This window comes from Rattus norvegicus, chromosome 2, assembly GCF_021556685.1.
Source record: "Rattus norvegicus strain SHRSP/BbbUtx chromosome 2, alternate assembly SHRSP_T2T, whole genome shotgun sequence".
Lineage (NCBI taxonomy): Eukaryota > Metazoa > Chordata > Mammalia > Rodentia > Muridae > Rattus > Rattus norvegicus.
This window is the reverse complement of record NC_141535.1, coordinates 192927673-192947738: the sequence shown is the minus strand read 5'-3', so window position 1 is coordinate 192947738 and position 20066 is coordinate 192927673. Positions and strand designations below refer to the sequence as shown.

General features: G+C 36.3%; 1 protein-coding gene across 10 annotated transcripts in view; it reads right to left on the bottom strand.

Moving 5' to 3' along the window:
• Trim33 (tripartite motif-containing 33) overlaps positions 1-20066 on the bottom strand; it is an 80788-nt gene that overhangs the window by 25602 nt on the left and 35120 nt on the right. For 8 of the 10 annotated variants that reach the window (XM_087629050.1, XM_087629084.1, XM_087629046.1 and 5 more), the window contains 6 exon segments: positions 12656-12772; positions 9185-9299; positions 6699-6845; positions 6045-6162; positions 3767-4041; positions 2831-2995 (listed from right to left, as the gene is read on the bottom strand). In XM_087629050.1, the coding sequence (XP_087485176.1) occupies positions 2831-2995; positions 3767-4041; positions 6045-6162; positions 6699-6824 (684 nt within the window). In that variant the 5' untranslated portion in view covers positions 6825-6845; positions 9185-9299; positions 12656-12772. 10 annotated transcript variants of the gene reach the window in all.

Genomic DNA, 20066 nt, shown 5'->3' with positions numbered 1-20066 from the left:
CAAATATATAGCAGAAAAGGAAGTAAAAAGACTACACTTAACTCCTAGAATGTATAAAGAATTTTATATCATCTGATTATTTTGTATATATCAGTTCCTGAATGTACACCACATGTGTACAATGCCCACAGATGTCAAAAGAGGGAGGGCATTAGATACCTGAAAAATGGAGTTACAGTCTGAGTAGCCACATGAGTGCTGGGAACAAAACCATGCCCTCTGGGGTTGGGGATTTAGCTCAGTGGTAGAGCGCTTGCCTAGCAAGCGCAAGGCCCTGGGTTCAGTCCCCAGCTCCGAAAAAAAGAAAAAAGAAAAAAGAAAAAAAAAAAAAAACACAAAAAAAAACCCATGCCCTCTGCAAGAGCACAAGTGCTCCTAACTGCTGAGCCATCTCTCTGTAGTCTTCTTAGCTTAGTCTTAAAACCATATAAACATATTTTTGTCTCAATAATTGTATACAAATAATGTAACTTTTCAACGGTAAGGTTTTAAATCTTAATAGGAGCCTTCATTATTACTCAATTCAACCACCAACTTCTATTAATTTTTTTTTTGTACAGAAAAATCACAAAAAGTTAACTTATGCCTGTCAGATATAAACACAGAAGATAACATTCTATAAAAGCTGTGGAAGAGAAGTTCAAGTCTATGGAGAATAGTCTGTAAAATTCTGAATTTCAAAAGAAATAATGTAGGGCTTGGTTTTTCTTCGTTTTCTTTTTCAAGATTTACTTATTTTTGTGTGTAAGAGTATTTTCCCAACATATGTGTCTGTGCACTATATGAACTATACCACGCAGACCAGAGGATCCTGAGACTGGAGCTGCAGATGGTTGTGAACCACGATCTCTCTAACCACTGTGTGTGTGTGTGTGTGTGTGTGTGTGTGTGTGTGTGTGTGTGTGTGTGTATGTGTCTGTGTGTGTCTGTGTGTGTGTCCGTGTCCACCCGTGAGTGTGTTCCTGCATAAAGCACCAATGTGGAGGTTAGAAGACAAAGTTGTAAGATTTGGATCTCTCCTTTTACCCTGAAGTTTGTGAGGAGCAAATTCAGGGCTTGGTGGCAAATGGCTTTACATGCTGAGCCATCTTACATCCCATTTTTAGTTTTAAAGTCAATATTTATAATATGCTAAGTATTTCTGGAGCTACTTAACAAATATATAAAAGTTTTATATAAGGTGAATAAACTTTTTTTTCACAAGTCTTTCTTGGGATAGTGTTAGCCAAAAAAAGTTGGAGACTCACTGCTTCAAGTGCTTATACTCTTTCCTTCTGGAAATTATTTGATTCTATTCAAGATACCCTGGAACTGAAGGTTACAGGTAGTTGGTAAAAATGTCATGTAAATGCTGGGAATGAGGGGCTGGGGATTTAGCTCAGTGGTTAGAGCGCTTACCTAGGGAGCGCTTACCTAGGAAGCGCAAGGCCCTGGGTTCGGTCCCCAGCTCCGAAAAAAAAAAAAAAGAACCAAAAAAAAAAAAAAAAAAAAAAAAATGCTGGGAATGGAATTAGGTCCTCTGCAAAAGAATAGTAAGTGCTTCATAGATTATCTCAAAATTCCTGTTCCCCAAAATTCCAATACAGTGGTTATAACTCAGAATCTGTTATAGCAAGACTGCAACTGCATTTTAAACTAACCAATTACTTCCCAGCCTCTACAGCATGCTTGTTTATTTCTAAGACAATCTCTCTATAGACCAGCCTGGCTTCTAACTCATGCATGTTATTTCTACTTTATTTCCTGAGTCTTAAGATTACAAGTGTGTGCTACCATACTCAGCCTAAACCATGTTCATGTTCTGAGAAAGCACCCATGAGGTTTTTTTTTTTTTTAATAGCTTGAATACTGTAAAAAAAAAAAAAAATACTGTTGTTTTTTTTTAAAGTGGCTTCATTTTATAATTACTCTTATAGTTACATTGTACGTTTATTTAAAGATTATAAATTTGGCTCTAAATCACTTTATTTTTACTTTATAAAAAACATTTTGTCTTTTTATGTGCATGTGTGTGCCTGCTGAATGAGTTTCTGTGTAACATGTACGCAGTGCTCTCAAGAACCAATGCTGCAACTCCTAAACCTGGACTTACAGGTGGTTTTGAGGGGCCAAGTTAGGTCTTCTCTTAATAACTGTGCCATTTCTACATTCCTAAAGAGTTGTTTTTTTGAGACAAGGACTACTGTAGCCTAGGCTGACCTAGAATTCTCAATAAAGTCAAGGATAACCTTGAACTTTGATCCTCCTATCTCTACCTCTCTAGCACTGGAATAACAATCAAAGCCACTAAACCCAACATAATTTATTATTATTATTATTATCTTAGAGTTTCTTGGCAGTAATGGAGATCAAACCCAGAATTTCAAGAACACACTGTAACCCACAGTAATTTTTAAGATTAAGCACATCTTTTAGAATAAGACTCAAGTATAGAAAAGAAAAATATAAAAACACATAGTTAGCCTTACTAAAAATTCTTTATTATCAAAATGTCATGTTAAAAAGCATACTAACAGTATCAGAAAATTAAAGCTCTAACCTTGATTTTTCAGAATTACTGTTTGTGACTAGGGGTAAAACAAAAGATCCTCGACTTGTTTTTCATTCTTTAGGTAATAAGCTTAGATAAACCAGTGTATCTTAATCCATAGTGTAAGTTTAAAGAGACAAATTTTCATGTGAATGCACATTTTTCTGGGACAAGCAGATATACATAAAACATCAAATTATCATAAATATCAAAGACCCTCATGAACCATTCTAATTATGAACACATGATCGCTTTAGTTTTAAAATCGTGTGACTCTTACAAATGTAACTCTAGGCATACTTGTCTTTGGAGATGTGGCTGCATCATGGAGTACTGAGGGCCACTGTGCCTGGGTATCCCGGGTATTCTGGCAGCATTCTGCGCCAGTCTCATCTGATGGGCCTGAAATGCTCCACAGTTCATGTTGCCTCTTTGCATTGTTTGCACACTGATCAATCTTGGAGGCTGTAAAAAGGAGAACGTTTAATTCATATAATATTTCCTTTTTTCTTTGTTTGTTTGTTTGTTTGTTTTGAGACAGGCTTTCTCTTTGTAGCTGTCCTGGAACTCACTATGTAGACCAGGCTATTCTCAAGCTCACAGATCCACTTGCCTTTGCTTCCCATGTTCTGGGATTAAAGGAAATGTACCAACCATACCCAGCAGACATATTTCTACAAATTTATTGCTCAATCATAAAATGCTAAAGTAATAGTAATTCAGAACAGAATGGTGTAAGTATTAAGTATTATTAAGGGTACAGTATTAAGCCATATTCGTTTTTTCAACCCCAATTCTTACAGAACTGATAATTGCTATAAAAAGTCACTCCAAATTTTTTCTAGCTACCCTTTCTGGGAGGGAGAGGGAGGAAGGGATGAAATGGGGGTCAACATTAACTCATCTCATTGTGGAATTAACAACATTGATTGTGAAGCAGGACATAAACACCAAAGGAAAGAATAATTGCAGCAAATGCCTAATGCATCAGAGCTTAGAAACAATCTTGTTCTTTGGCTCACAACTATATGTGTTATGTGTGGGCATGTATTATGGGAAGGGGCAAAATGTCATTGCTTCCCATGATCTTACTTAACACCTTTATTATTCAAATTCTCCATATTTCTGACCTTTGAACTTCACCTAGTAACTCATATTGTGTAATTCATGAGCACAGAATGATGTGTAGATTTGTGATCTTAATTTCTATCATTAATGGAAGGGCACAGTGCTTACCTGTTGTTGTAACATCTGTGGGGCTGCCTGCCTAGGATGCTGCTGTGTTGTTGTTGTTGTTGTTGGTACAGGAGCTGGTGGCTGTTGCAATCTCATCTGTTGTAACTGCTGATGTTTCTGTGCATACACTTGTTGCTGCATGTGCTGGAGTCGAAGCTGTGCTAAATTAATCTGTCCAGGGGTTTTACTAATGTGGTTTGTCCCTGGAGGAACTTGCCCAACTACAACATTAGGAGTATAACCAGGAGCTGGTTTACTCTCTATTACTAGATTACCTGAGGGTTTAAAAAAATAAGAAGGATTTACAAATAATCAACTTAATTGCCCACTTCAAAGATGAATCACTATCTTTTCCTCCTTCTGACAATTAGCACCTCAGAGCATCCAACAGCACATCACAAATGAGAGCTAGGTTTAATGATGCTAATTAGAAACGCAACAGATTCCAAAGCCCCTTGAACCCTCCCACAAATAAGCTGATCATTCACAATACACTATCTGTTCTTAGTTAGACCTGTGTGGGTGTGATGTATGTGTGCATTTGCTTTTTTTTGGAGGGGCTTGGATGGTTGTGGGCATGCAGAACAGTGCCCATGTGGAGGTCAGAGGACAACCTTTGGATGTCAGTCCTCACCTTTCCAGCTAGTTTGAGGCACGGTGTCTTTGCTGCTGCATAACCCAGGCTAGCTGGCTGGAGACTGAAAGAGATATTATTAGAGGAAGGATCCAGTCAGTCTGAACCAATTCTTCCATGACAAAGACTCCAGGATATATTCAGGATGGCTGTTACTGATTCTATCTGCTTTCTTTTTCCCTTTCTTCCTTCCATCGTTCCTTCCTTCCGTTTCTTTCTTTCTAAATGTGTACAGGTGTTTTGACTATATATGTCTGTGCACCAATATATTCCTGGTTCTCAGAAGAGATCAGAAGAGGCTACCAGATCCCTTGGAATTGGAGTTACAGATAATTGTGAGCTGTCATGGGTGCTGAGTAATAAATCTGGGTCCTCTAAAGGGTAGGCAGTACTTTTAGCCACTGAGCCATCTCTCCATCTGCTTTCAAACTGCCAATGTTAAGGGTGAAGTAATACCCAGCTACCAAATAATTTCCTATGGAAATTCTGAATACTTTAAAACACTTATACCTTTAAACTGGCCCTTCCTTTTTATCTGGTCATGTCCCTTTCTTTTTACACAGTCATTTTCTTTGAGGTAATATTGGCAGGCCACAAAGAAAAAATCCTGTTGCAAATAATGATTTTTATAAAAAACTTTTTGGAAATGAAGTACAAAATGAAATGCACACACACACACACACACACACACACACACACTCTCTCTCTCTCTCTCTCTCTCTCTCTCTCTCTCTCTCTTACATTCTCTACCAACACCACCCCTCATCTAGTAAGCCAAACAACAGTGATTTTCCAGTGCTACATCTAAAGTCAAAATTGAGTATCTTTTTTCTATTTATCCAAAGAATGTTATTTTTAAACAGTAAAATTCAAATCTCAAGGGCATGATTACCTTCAATGTGAAGGCCAATGGATGGCAGATTTCATTCTGAGTCATTTTACTTAAGAGACAGGGTCTTAAACTGACAGGCTCGAGCAGCACTGCCTCAATCTCCTTGTAGTAGCTAAAGTACAAAGTCGCTTGCTTGGCTTTTTGTTTACCTCTACCACCCTCAGCCATGGTCGTTAGGTCAGTGATATGGAGAGACAAAAGCAAAGTCTATTTCTTTATCAAGTGAAAAGAACGGCTTTTGTCTAACATTCCTTAGAATGTGGCTATAACACCTCAGTGAACCCAAGTTCCTTCTCGACTCAACCACTTGGTATAATTAAACTATGGAGCATCTAAGTAACTAGTCAGAGAATCATCATTACTAAGTCAGTATTAATTCTGAAAAAGAAGGTAGAAATGGACCACAAGGAAAAGCACTCTACAAGAGTGAGGAGTAAGTAGAGAGCATTGTTTAACATGCTGGAACACAGGGTTCAAGCCCTAGCACCAAGACCTAAAGAAACAGCCTAGACATAGTTTCCAATGCCTAACACGTTTCTTAAATCATTCACATCTTTTTTTTTTTTCTCCCCCGGAGCTGAGGACCGAACCCAGGGCCTTGCACTTGCTAGGCAAGCGCTCTACCACTGAGCTAAATCCCCAACCCCAAATCATTCACATCTTAAAGTTTAAAAACTGTATCAAGAATCTGCTAAAATGGTTTCTCCTCTCAGCTTTATAGTTCAAATAATACTCACAAAATGATTTCTCACCTAAATTCACGACATTTTTGGCCCAGAATGTGGGGTCACAGTGGAAACGAATTGCTCCATTGGCAGCAGGGACAGGATCACATCGTGCTTTCAAAATATGACGTAACTGAAAAGTAATCTTCAAGGGAAAAAATTTACAGTGGTATTAAAATTAAATGTTAGTTGAAGAAGCATACTAGAGATATTTTTAAAAGTTCATAAAGCCCCAGATATCACAGAAGACAGTGTCAACATCTTTAGCAAGCAAATGGAATGCATACTTGCATTTCTGCCACTTTTGATAATAAATTGTACTAAGATACTAGTATCCTCAAAATAATACATATGGCATGATTCTATTTATGAGAGTTTAAGAAAATGAGAGAAATACAATAAAAAGTAAATGGGAGCAACAGATAAAAGTTTTTCAGCTTCTTGAGTCTGAGAATTGATATGAAATTCAGGTTAACCTTCAACTCTCTTGTATAATCCAATTCCGAGTGCTGCTGGAATTAGATACCATCACAATCAGCTTTTCTCAATCTTTATTTAAAGATGATTACATTTGTCAAAATAAATGTTTATACTTTAAACTTTTTAGAACTACAATATAAACATTCTACATTTGTAAATAATGGGTCCATTAAGTAAAAATAAAGATACAGTATGCCTCACCAGACGCTTGCTATAAAGTAGTGCCGTGCTGCTGCCACTTGCGATGGCCCAGTTTGTAAAGTTCATAACATGCTTCACCTGCCGGGAGAGCCCTGTGATGTCATTCTGCTGCTGTAATAGCTTCATCTGTCTTTCTTTTGTAACATTCTGAAATAGAACAACAGCTTCACTAAAGAATTAAAAATAAAATACCACACACTATCTACTGCAAAAATTGTAATTATTTAATGAATCTATAAACAATCAGAAGGAAAGTAACTAAAACTAAAAGTGGGACTAAATCTTTCTGCTCTGAGTAATCAACTCCATTCAGGATATTAGCAGTAGTTTCTGGTTTTTTCTTTCATCAAATAATAAATGTTCAAAATAGCATCTTCCTGTTGTTAGGTAACTATACTTTCTGGGTCAAAGAAAATACTGAGCTACTAGTGCCACCTACTGGTATGGCTTGGTGATAAGGTTAAAATTTTTCTTAAATACCTAAAACAAAAGAAACAAAACAAAAACAAACAAACAAACAAAATCCCTGATAGTTTCCAGAGGTCTAAGGATGAAATTAGGGTAAACTGGTTAACAAAATCCACAAAGAAAAAAGTTTCAGGAAAACGCTGCAAGGAAAAAAATCAAATGTTCAAAAGTAATCACTCCAAAGAAAGGACAGTCAATGTCCTACATACTTTGACATTCAGTATGAACAAAATAACCTACATACTTCTTAATCATTTTCTCCCCGAAAATCATTCAACTTCACTTACTAAACTATTTTTCAAAGGGAAACAAGTTCACTTTATAATATAAATCAATAGAGGGTTGGAAAGATGGCTCAGCAATTAAGAGCACAGCACTGTCTGCTCTTCCAGAGGTCCTGAGTTCAATTCCCAGAAACCACATGGTGGCTCACAACCATCTGTAATGGGATCTGATGCCCTCTTCTGGTGTGTCTGAGGACAGCTACAGTGTACTCACATACATTAAATAAATAAATCTTAAAAAAAAATTTAAATCAGTAATGGTAAAGTATTGAACAGTAGAATTGTAACATCGCTAGAATCAATTTTTTAACAACGCTTAAGAAAACATCTCTTTTATTGCTTAGAAAAATATTATACAAGAAAAAACTATTCTAAAAATTATTATCATGCTTAAAGTATATGGAATATTTATCACAAAGCACTTAATGAGTTTTTAAGTTCTGAAGTCCTTGAAATAAATTTACAATTACCACCTTTAGATGCATAGGTAAATGTATTTATAATACATTAAATGTATCAAAGTTACTAATAACTGCTCTGAATTCATGTGGTTATTCTAGAAATTAAAACAGACTACAAGTAGGATAGGTAAGAAACAACTGACTTTATGTGTTCGAGTCTTTTATTCTCACTGTTTTTTAACGCAAATGTGTTTAAAACACAAAGTTTAAGTTACTGTGCTCACAAGATTCTTTCATTTGGATGTATGTGACTATTAATCTCATATTTTTAAAGGGTTCAATAACTAGAAAAAACTCTGGATAATCTAACTTTTCAGTGGTGCATAAAATATATCCTCAATATCATATAAACCTACATAAAAGCAAAAATGTTCAAATATGAAACGTTTATCTTTTGAAACTGCTATAAAATCCACATTTGAAATTTTCTGAAAATACATCAAACTACAATAAAGATTTGGACTGAACCTTGATCTGGGGCTGGTCAGTGTGGAGCCTTAAATCCCAGCATGGGAAGCAGAGGCAAACAGATCTCTCTGAGGTTGAGGCCACCGTGGTCTACACAATGAGTTTCAGAATATTCAAGGCTACACAGAGACGCCCTGTCTTGGGAAAAAAAACCTCAAAAATTTCACTTAGGTTTCAAAACAACATGAGTGCCTCAGAAAACTTGTAACTTCACATATTAATTTCAAAATATGAAACATAATAGTATAAAATTAATAATTAAGTTTAGGGTTTATATAATTCAAATCATGGAAAATTTTTGGCCAATTACAGAAATACATAAATGACTCAATCACAAGTCCAATTGCATTCATATAAAGAAGTTAAGCTGAGGTCTTTTGCTAGAAAGGAAGGAAATAAATTCAAAGTGCTTGCTTCGTCTTCATTTACATCATCTTTTAGTAAAATTCTTTTCAAAGATGTTATCACTATTACCAATATATATAGCTTTAAAACAAACAAACAAAAGCCAGTGTTTTATGTCAGTCATGGTGGTGCACACCTTTAATTCCAGCACTTAGGAGGCAGACAGGTTCTATAGGTTCAACGCTAGTATGATGATTTCTAAGCCAGCCAAAAAAGAAAGTCATCAACTAGTGTTATTAAAATGAACTACAAACTAAATAAAAGTTCTCATTCCCAATAGAAAATTATTTTAGAAAAAAAATCCTATTTTACCTCCAACTCATTTAAAAGCACTTTCAATAAACACTGTAAACAGCTGTAGAGCAAGAGAAGCATTTTTAATTTTTGCTTTAAACCGTACCTCTAACTGTTGTAAGAGAGATTTTCCTTTCTTATTAATTTCATTGATAAGGGTGAAGATGGCCACTTTAATTTCCTGTTCTACTCGTTTGTTAGTCTCATTTACTTCTTTAATCCTGAATAAGAGAAATGCACCATTAGGTCATCAACTCAACCTGTGTCTGAATCAACACTTACATTCACCCAAGTAGACACTTTACACAATGTAATTAAAGTTAAAAATTTGCCAAAGCACATGACTTACGTTTCAACAGACCTAACCTCTTTATTATAAATAATACAAAAACTGAATTCAATATTTAATAATTTAAACTAAGCTCATGAAGGCCAATTCTGTAGAACAATTCCAAACTCCTATAGCATGAATATGATATATAAATAAGTGTTAAATTAACTACTTTTCTGTTTAATTCTTTTTAATTTTTTTAATTTTTAAATTTTTAAAATTCCATTTAAAATGCTTCTGCCAACAAGATACAAAATAATAATATCACAATCAATAAGTTAACCTTTTGAAAGAGCAAGAATTTAAAGTAAGGGGCTAGAGAGATGGCTCTGCAGTTAAGAGCACTGACTGCTCTTCCAGAAGTCCTGAGTTCAATTCCCAGCAACCACATGGTTACTCACAACCATCTGTAACGGGATCCAATGCCCTCTTTTGGTGTGTCTGAAGACGACAGTGTACTCACATATGTAAAATAAATCTTAAAAAAAAAAAAAGAATTTAAAATAAGAGCATCTGTTCTACTTCAAACTTTATCATTTCAAATGTGGGTTCTAATTTAAGTTTGCTTCATAATTTCCTCTCAAACTGGCTTTACACTATAGATAGTAAAAACACTTACTAAATCACTGGGGGTTGAGGGAATGCCTGCTAGCAGTGACCCAGGGCTTCTTTTCTTGCTAAGAATGTGTTCTATTCTCCAAAGATTCTGAAACACTCGATCCATTTTAAACAGTCACTAAATGTTTTAAAAATAAATATCTCCACTATTACAATTATATTTATTATCATTTTGGTTACAACTATAAAGTGTGGATTGCTTCCATATTTATAAAATGAGAAGCAGCCAATCTCATTAATTTAAGACGTCAAAACTAACCATAATATGTAGTCTTTCTTCATCTTTTCTAATTTTGTATAAACTGCCTTTCATTAGCCAAATACATAGACAAAGCAATTTTAACACACTCAGAAATATAATAGTCTTTCCTCCTTTGCCTGTATATCACTGCTTGTTTATACTTATAGCAAAGAAAATATAAAATTATTTATAAGAAAATAAAAAATAGTGCTGCTAGTCACTAGTAATACACATAAAGCATACTGGAAAGAGACAAATCTCAGATGGATTTACTGTACTTAAAAACATACACACAAGTAATGGGAGGAGGGCAGCTGGAGAGATGGCTACAGGGTTAAGAGCTTTTGCAGAGGACCCAGGTTCAATTTCTAGAACCCACATGGCAACTCAACCATTTTTGAGTTTGAGGAGCTCCAAAATTCTCATTCTGGCCTCTTCAAGTACCAGGCATGAAGTGTGCACACATATATACACAGGCAAAACACCCACACATAAAAAATACATTCCTAAAGTAAAAAAATAATGTGGGCTAGAAGGGTTGTTCATTGCTAGCACCCCCAGGAGGATCAGAACCCTCAGTAACTACAGTTCCAGGGGTCACGATCCCTTCTTCTAGCCTCTGTGGGCATGCATTGGTACATGTACAGAGAAGCAAGCAAATACACACAAAGATAAATAACAATTTTAAATGGAAAAATATTAAAGTTTTAAATAATGGGGAGGAGAGTTATGGAGAGATGCATTAATGGAACTTGCTGCAGAAGTTCAGATGATTGCACACACACACAACAAGCCAGCCTGGTTGTGGATTCTGGGTAACATTTCTGTATCCTCTGGAAAGGCAGTTAAGTAAATATTCAACTGATGAATCATCTCGTCCATCTTGTCTTTTCTTTTCTTTTGATCTCACTAAAGATAAAACATTCCATCATCCATAAACTACTATTTTCCTTCATTCAAATACTTAATACCTTTGTATATTTTATTATGTGTCATTTTAACCATCACAAGCTAATAGATTTTACTATCAAGACAAAGCTTCAATGTCAATGAGTACACAATAAATATAATCTAACCCTATTCATACTCTCAGGATTTTCCAGGTTTGAAGTGTGCCAGTTAAATGTGTAGTACGCTGTCCCAGTGTCAAAAGTTGTAACCTAGTAAACAGCCCCTCTTAAGAAATTCTTACCACTCACCCTCTAAATAATCTAGTTTGCTTATAAGTGTACCTAAATGGAACAATAATAAAATGATAAGGAAGGCTAAAGAGTGGGCCCAGTGGTTAAGAGCACATATTCTTGCAAAGGACCAGGTTCAATTCCCAACACCTACATGGAGGCTCACCCCTTCCTGAGGCAGCAATGTGTGGTGAACAAATCTATGCAGGCAAAGCACTCACACACACAAATGAATCCTAAAACAGACAGACAGACAGACAGACAGACAGACAGACAGACAGACAGACAAAAACAATAACTAGAACATCTCTAAAAATAATAATAGTAATGAGGCTGATGGTCATGTCAATGATAAAAGAAACAGTACCTAACTAAGTACTTAGGACTCCAAATCTGTATATTAATCTTATAATACTGCTAATAAATAAGTAGTTCTGAGTCCTTGTTTGATAATATATTTATTTATTCACTACTGGTTTTCTGTTCTTTAGCATATGCACACACATGAGGGGGGCAGTGTGTGTGTGTGTGTGTGTGTGTGTGTGTGTGTGTGTGTGTGTGTGTGTATGTGTGTGTGAGCAAAGAGAAGGAGCCAGATGAAGATGTTGGATGCCCTGCTTTATCGCTTTCCTCTTATTTCTTTGAGATGGTCTCTCACTGATGGTCTCTCACTGAGCCTAAAGCTAGGCCAGTGGGCAGCAAGCCCCAGGCATCCTTCTGTCTTTATACTGTATCTTATACATACTCTCTGCTTTTAATTTTATTATTCAGTCCCCACCCTATTAACTAACTCATTTTCCAAGTTCAAAGATAATATACATTGAAGTCTCATTAATTATAAAAAGTCAAAGATGCCCAGCCACGATGGTGAAAGACTTCAATTCCCCCACTCTGGAGGGAGAGGCAGGTAATTTCTGACTTTAAGGCCAACTTAGTCTACACAGTGATCTGTAAGACAGTCAAGGCTACACAGAAGAACCCTGTCTCAAAAAACGAAAATGAAACAAAAGATCAAAGATACATCCTAAAATTTTTAAATGTTTTTGTAAACTTGTTTAGTTAATATACCAACTTCAAATCTTATCATTTCGTCTATTAAAAATTGTGTCTTCTACATGTTTAATATAGTAGAAAAATAAATTTAATTTGGATGCTTTCTTAACAAACTTTAAAACAAAATTATATTTTTTTATGCAACAGGCTTACCTATTCTGCACTTGTGTTGCTGCAAAATGAACGTAATTCTTCTTTTCAAGAAGCTTAGCCAACAGATTTTCAATTGCACCTTTCTGATTTTGAAAAGCTTCTTCTAAAAACTGATACCTTAAAACAAGCAAACAAAAACTATATTTGAAACAGAAACTTTATAAATTAAGACCCTGGAAGTAAATTACATGAGACAATCATGAAATAACTCTTAACTGCTGGTCACTTGTATTACAACAGCCATTTAATGCCATCTGCCTGGGACAGCCATTATGAAAAAAATGTCCTCAGAAAACTGTGAGTACTCTGACTTACATCAGAAGAGGGTGCTATTTTTTCATAAATCATAAAATACAACATACTATACAAAATACTATCAAAATTACTAAATTAATTACTGCTACCATTCTAATGTATATAAACTCAGTGGCTGAGTTCTGTAAGTCAAACTCACCTGCTAAGCAAATACTCTAAAACTTACGTATGCCCATAAACCTAATTACGCATATTAAATAAGACTATAGTCATAATGCATATGCCATGCTGCATCTGGTTTTATTGCCTGCTATGTTTCATGAGGCTTTCCAAAGGAATTCTATCAAATAAAGATATCAATGAAGTTTTATCCTAACAATGTCAATGACTGATACATGCTCAACCTTTCTCATTATAACACTAGAAATTTAGATTTAATATTAAGGTTCAGATCCCTGGGCTACCAGGATACTGGAAAAATTTCATGTTTATAAATTATTAAATCAACAAATTAATTTAAAGTTTCTTCTGCATGTTTGTCCCTTTGTTGTTGTTGTTGTTGAGTAAAAAGACCACTATAGCTCAAATTATAGTAATACTTAGACACAAATATGCATTGATACCACACTGTGATGAGATGAGATATAATCTGTATCAAAAATGGAGTGTCTAAAAAATGAGTCTGAGACCTAGGAATGCTTCACAGAGAAATCCTAAAAGTAGAATGTTTAGTACATTACTTACTGAAATTTCATCAGGGTCAAAGAATATTCAAATGTCAAAATATGAGACGAAATCTAATTTAAAGTAAACTAAGGATCAAGGGCCAGGTATACCATGCCATTTCTTTGTTTTGTTCTCTAAGTAATGAGAAGTCTTTAAATAATTCTAAGCAGAATGTGAAAATTCAGAACTCTTAAGAAGATCATACAACAGAAATAGAAGACTAAAAATATCAACCCTAAATGAGACAGTATAATAAGCACAGTTAGAACGCTTAAGACAGAAGCATAGGCCAGAGATCAGGCTACTTTTACTAGTTACTAGTTAGTATAGCCAAAGATGCTGAAACCACTGACATCTGTGAGAGATCAGATGTTTTAGTGATGTGAGAGGTCAATTAAGGCAATATTAATTGTACAACAAGAAAATTAGATGAGCCCACTGGTGCATACAATAGTGGCATAAGTTATTGGGGTAACAAATTACATTGGAGGCTGGGTTTTAAGGTCTATTATACAGACAGAATTTGCGCCCCATACCGTATATCTGGCCCATGGCTTAGGAAGTCATAGGTCCTAGTCAAGAAGCACACTACTGTTCTTTTACTAAACACGTTGTTTCTTCTCTATTTATGCTCAGATCCACAGATTAGGCCTTCCCTACACCTTAACCAGAGGAGCTTCTCCCTGCAATACTAAAGTTAATGAAGAGATTTGTAACTGGTGCAAGTGTTAAGAATAAGTCTCTACTGAGTGGTGAGTCCTAAATGGGACACCTTTATCAATGCCACCATGTCACACAACTTCTACTCCAGATGAAAGATGGTCACAGAAGTACTTAAGAATGTAAGAGCCAGAGGATAGAAAGAACTGTGACATGTCCTGGGGGTTGTCACAGTCATAACAGTCATGAACTCACTATAGCTACAATATCTCACACCCAATCAAGATAACAAGATCACTCAACATTCCGACAGGCAGCACTAACTTGACTGAGTGGATAATGATTTAAAAAAAAAATAGTCATCAAGGTCATATTGGGGATGTTGAGTAAAATACAAATGAATAGCAAGGCTAGAGATGTGTGTTTCAAAGGTAGAATACATGTTTAGCATGTACAAATTCCTGGGTTCATTAAGTGGTACCAGGAAAGACAAACAGTAGGCTCAGACATGTAACAGAAGGAAATATTCCAATTAAAAAGAAGGAAGAAGGGACCAGAGGGATGGCTACACTGGTAAAGAATTTGCTGTACAATCCTGAGGACACAAGTTCAGATGCACAGTCCCCACATACAAAGTCAGGTGTGTGGTTCATGTCTAGAATCCCAAGGCAGGGGGTGGTAGAGAAAACAGGAAGATCCCTGAGGCTTGATGGCCAGCTAGTTGAGATTTTCTGTAAGCTTGAAGTTCAGTAAGGGACTTGTCTCAAAAAAGTAAGGCTGCATGTAATCAAGGACAATAGATGACACTGACCTTTGGCCTATACAAACACATACACTCAGCCACATGTACACATACACATACACCATATACACGAGATAGACAAGTAGGGTCTCCAATTTAAAAGATAAAGCAAGGGTCACTCACTCATTTATGCAACTTAAAAATTTTCTATAAAAAATGGTCAAGTGGAACAAATACCATTACATGGTATTTAACTTTTGATTAACTTTCGCCAATAGACTGATACATACATATTTCATGGTAATAAATGAGAAAGACCACCACTATCTACATAGACATAATAATTCAAAATCTCAAGTTTTCTTATTTTACTTTGTTTTATTACACATTATCTGAGAGTTCTTTCAGAATGTCATTAATAGCAAAAAAATAAAAATAAAAATAAAAAACCATGGGTAAACAGGGTCCATACATTTCAAACCTCTATGTTCAAGAACCCTGCATATCATAACTGGGTTAAAAAGTCAAGTAGTGCATAAAGGACAATGAACTATTTCATAGGGAAACCCAATGCACTAAGATTCTAAAAACCTGTTCTTGCTCTTACCCTTTTCCCCCTTGGTCCCTTCTCTCCCCGTTCCTTTCCCCTCTCCCTCTCCTCATGTTCATAGCTGGCCTCTCCCTCCCCCTCCCGCTCCCCCTCCTTTCCCCCACTCTCTCTCCTGTCCCTCCCTGCCATTCTCTACCCCTTTCTTCTCTTTTAACTTCCCTCCCCATGCTCTGAATAAACTCTAGTCTATACTTAAAAGATTCTAAAAACCCATTGTCCTAATAGTTATTAAAGCTAAGTCCTAACACACATAATAAAGTTAAGACTAGGAAGTAGCAATGTGTTTTTTAAAAAAGGCAAATATTGGGGTTGGGGATTTAGCTCAGTGGTAGAGCGCTTGCCTAGAAAGCGCGAGGCCCTGGGTTCGGTCCCCAGCTCCGAAAAAAAGAACCAAAAAAAAAAAAAAAAAGGCAAATATTAAAATGTCCTTAATGGAATTAATATGGTTATATTTCTTTTACCTGAACATTATTACTAGTATGGATATCAGGTCTAATTGGTGAACATTTCACCTGCCTAGTATTACAAATAGCCAGAGGGTAGGGACTAATTCATTTAATCCCAGCACTGGGGAGTCTGAAGCAGGAAAACAGATCTTTTTGAGTTCAAGGCCAGGCTGGTCTATAGAGCAGTTCCAAGACATCCAGGACTACACAGAGAAAACCTATCTCAAAAAAACAGAAACAAACAAACAAAAGAACATGGACGTTAACCTGAAGGACAATCTTGACTTGTTAAGTACAGACATTATTAAGACAGAATAAACCCGATAAATTTTTTTTTTAAAAAGGAAGCAAGTGCCAATATATTCTCTGTGCAACAAGAATGTACGGACTATTTAGAAGGTGACTCAGTCAGAGAGACTAACAAAGAGTAACACTGGAAAGAAGTAATGCCACCAGCTCAACAGGTCTTAGCTTTAAAAGCACACAACAGGTTCGGTCACACTCAGTGATCAATCTTGCTCCTGTTTTCCCACTTTACTATGGTTCCCCATCACCAACATGTTTCTAGGTAGAAATCATCAACTGCACTCTGCCTTCATATAAGAATCCAATTCCACAGTTAATTTACATTAATTATCTACTAGGTAATTTCAAATCACCATCTTACTGTCATGATTTGGTTAAGAGACTTGTTACAGGCCTATCTCAAATGTAATAATACACAATATTAGTAGTTCTAAAAGAGTGACTTAAATGCAATGGTGAATGTATGTGCTCAATAGAGGCTCACTGAAACCAAATGAAAGGCCTGTCCAAATGGCTGTAATTCTTACAAATGGCCTGGGAGTATGGTATTTCACAGATTTAAAAAAAAAAAATTGCTTTCTCCACTTATTCTAAAAATTAAACAAAAAGCCCACGATTTAGTTGGTCTTTTTTGGATTTTAAAAGATGCCTGTTTTACATATGGGAATATTATTAACCCCTAACATTATTAAAACTTCCAGCATGCTGGGGAGGTGTCATAGCAGGTAAAAGCACTTTCCATACAAACTTGACAACTTTTATTTCAATGCTCAAAACCTATGTAAAAGCCGAATGCAGTGGCACACACCTGCAGTCCTATGCACCTACAGTGAGATGAAGCAGAACCAGAACTGACAGCAGGCTTACAGGCCAGACAGCATAGAATATGCAGTGCTGCAGCAGACACAAGAGACCCTTGTCCCAGAAAGAAGGTGGAAAGAAAGAACACGTGGAACATTGTCCTCTGGCCTCCACACATGCTAGTCATACACACACACAAAATTTTACATTAAAAAATGTTAAGGGCTGGAGAGATGGCTCAGCAGTTAAGAGCACTGTCTGCTCTTCCAGAGGTCCCAAGTTCAATTCCCAGCAACCACATGGTGTCTCACAACCATCTGTAATGGGATCCAATGCCCTCTTCTGGCGTGTCTGAGGACAGCGACAGTGTACTCACATACATAAATAAATCTTTTTAAAAATGTTAAATTAATAACTACTAAAAGTATAGCTCCTTGCAACACTGTCTACTACTAAGAAAGTATCATACCATCTACTGCATTCCAGATACCATGCTGGAAAAGATCCCAATCCAAAATCCAAGGACTGTGCATTCAAGGTTAGATTGGTCTACAAAGTGAGTTCCAGGACAATCAGGGCTATACAGTGAAACCTGTCATGAAAAACCAACATACACACACAACCAAACTGGAAGTGGTGGGGTGGGGGAGGGAGGAATATCTGAAATAAGCCAATACTTTAATGACACCTGAAGAAAGGCAAGCTATACATCTATAACACAAAAGTCCAAGTTTCTTAATACTCTTGGGCCACACTCAAAATATATGACACACACTGCATGTGACTTCTAGAAGTATATGACAACACCGTTATGCAGACTACAGCTTATGGCAGAAGCCTGTAAGAGCTACCCAATGGCAAGCATTTTGGAGCAGGAAACTTCTAGATACTGAAAGATAATGGAGACCGTTTGAAAAGTTAGCTGCTAATAGACATTAGTCAAGGCTGTCTCCCTGGCAGAGATAAATCAATCCTGAAACCTGAAATAACTATCACATGTTCAGGTACTGAGAGAAACTGTAATGTAGAAAGAAAATTTCACTAGAGTATCCTATAACATGTAATTTTTTATAGAATAATGAAATCCTGGGGTTGGGGATTTGGCTCAGTGGTAGAGCGCTTGCCTAGCAAGCGCAAGGCCCTGGGTTCGGTCCCCAGCTCCGAAAAAAAAGAAAAAAAAAAAAAAAAAAAGAATGAAATCCAGTACTCATCGTACCTATAAACAAGTCCCCCTTTCCCCATAATGGTAACTTTGGAATCAATTAAAGAGCTGCTGCATCTTTTCATTAGGATCAAACTATTCTAGGTGAACAAAATATTGCATAGTTTATAGACAATAATATGGCCTGAGTGACCAGCATCCTCTTTAGAAGGCCACCACTATGTAAGGTATGCCACTTACATTTGGGCTTTTACTGTACTCTGAAAACGATATCAGAAGAAAAAATGATCTTGTGAACAGATGGTGAAGAAAAAATAGAAATAAGATTATATAATGTATGGTACACTGAAACTTATCTTTCCTATTATAGATGAACTACTTCAAAGTATTTTGTTGTTGTTACTGGAAATTTATGAACAACATACAAACAACTAAATGCAGAGAAAAATTAACAGGTCTCAAAGCAGACAGACCAGTTAGAACTTCTGTATTATCAGGAAACAGAGCTTTTGTGGGTGTTGTTGTTTTGTTCATGTTTTGTCTTGTTTTTTGAGACAGAGTTTCTTTGTATAGCCCTTGCTATCCTGGAACTCACTCTGTAGACAAGACTAACATCAAACTCAGTGATCCACCTGCCTCTGCCTTGAAGAACTTGGATTAAAGACACGTGCCGCCACCACCTGGCAAGACAGAGCTTTTTAAATACATTCCACAATCACATATCCAGGCAAAGTATAATGGGTGTGTAGGCCTGGGCTGGTGGAACATTTAGAATCTCAGAGGCTATGGCAGGACAGCAAGTTTGAGACCAGCATAAGCTACCTGAGCAATTCTGAGGACAGCCTGGATTACACAGTCACCGAAACAAAATGAAAGTACAAACACAAGAGAAAGATGTGGTACTGTGGTATTTCCCTTAATGGTGGGGGACATTCTAAGTGCTCGGTCATTAAAGAACTTCACTGCTGTCCCTCTAAACTTAAAAGGGATGGCTTGAAGATTGAACTGGTCACAAATGACAATGATTTTACAATCATGCCTATATAACGAATCTGCATTCTTTAAAAAAAAGGTAAAATGTGGGGAACTTGTAGGTTGATGAGCGTATGTACAATAAACCTACTGACACACCCGTTCTAATATCTAATCATATGGCTATTCATTTGTATTTAAAATATCGTCATAATAATTCTCAATTGTAAGTTAAGGAAATTCTCGGGTTCTGTGCATCATAACCCAATTTACAATGTTTCTGAAGTAGGGGTACCCCACGAAAGAACCTTTAATGAATTGAACCAAACAAACTCCATGTACATAAGTGTTCTAAGTGAATTCTATGACATCTACTTGGCGTTAGAGAACTGTTCATACTGAGAATGAAACAAACATATAAAAACATAGAAACGTCCTAAAGCTAAAGGTAGGAAAAGGAAAGGGTTTATCAAACCCCCACCTCATCCTCATACTCAAGACCGTACACTAGGACTGGGTGGGGTAACACTCAGTAATCCCAGCACTTAGGAAATAGAAGCGGGAGGATCCTTAAAGTTTAAGGCCAGCATGGTCTACACAGCAAGTTCTAGGTACCTAAAAAAGAGAAGCAGGGAAAACAGGAACATATTAATATAATTAGGACAAGATATAATTGGTAAAGGGAATGGATGATAGTTAATTTTCAAGGTGGGAAGGGAACTGAAGCTACT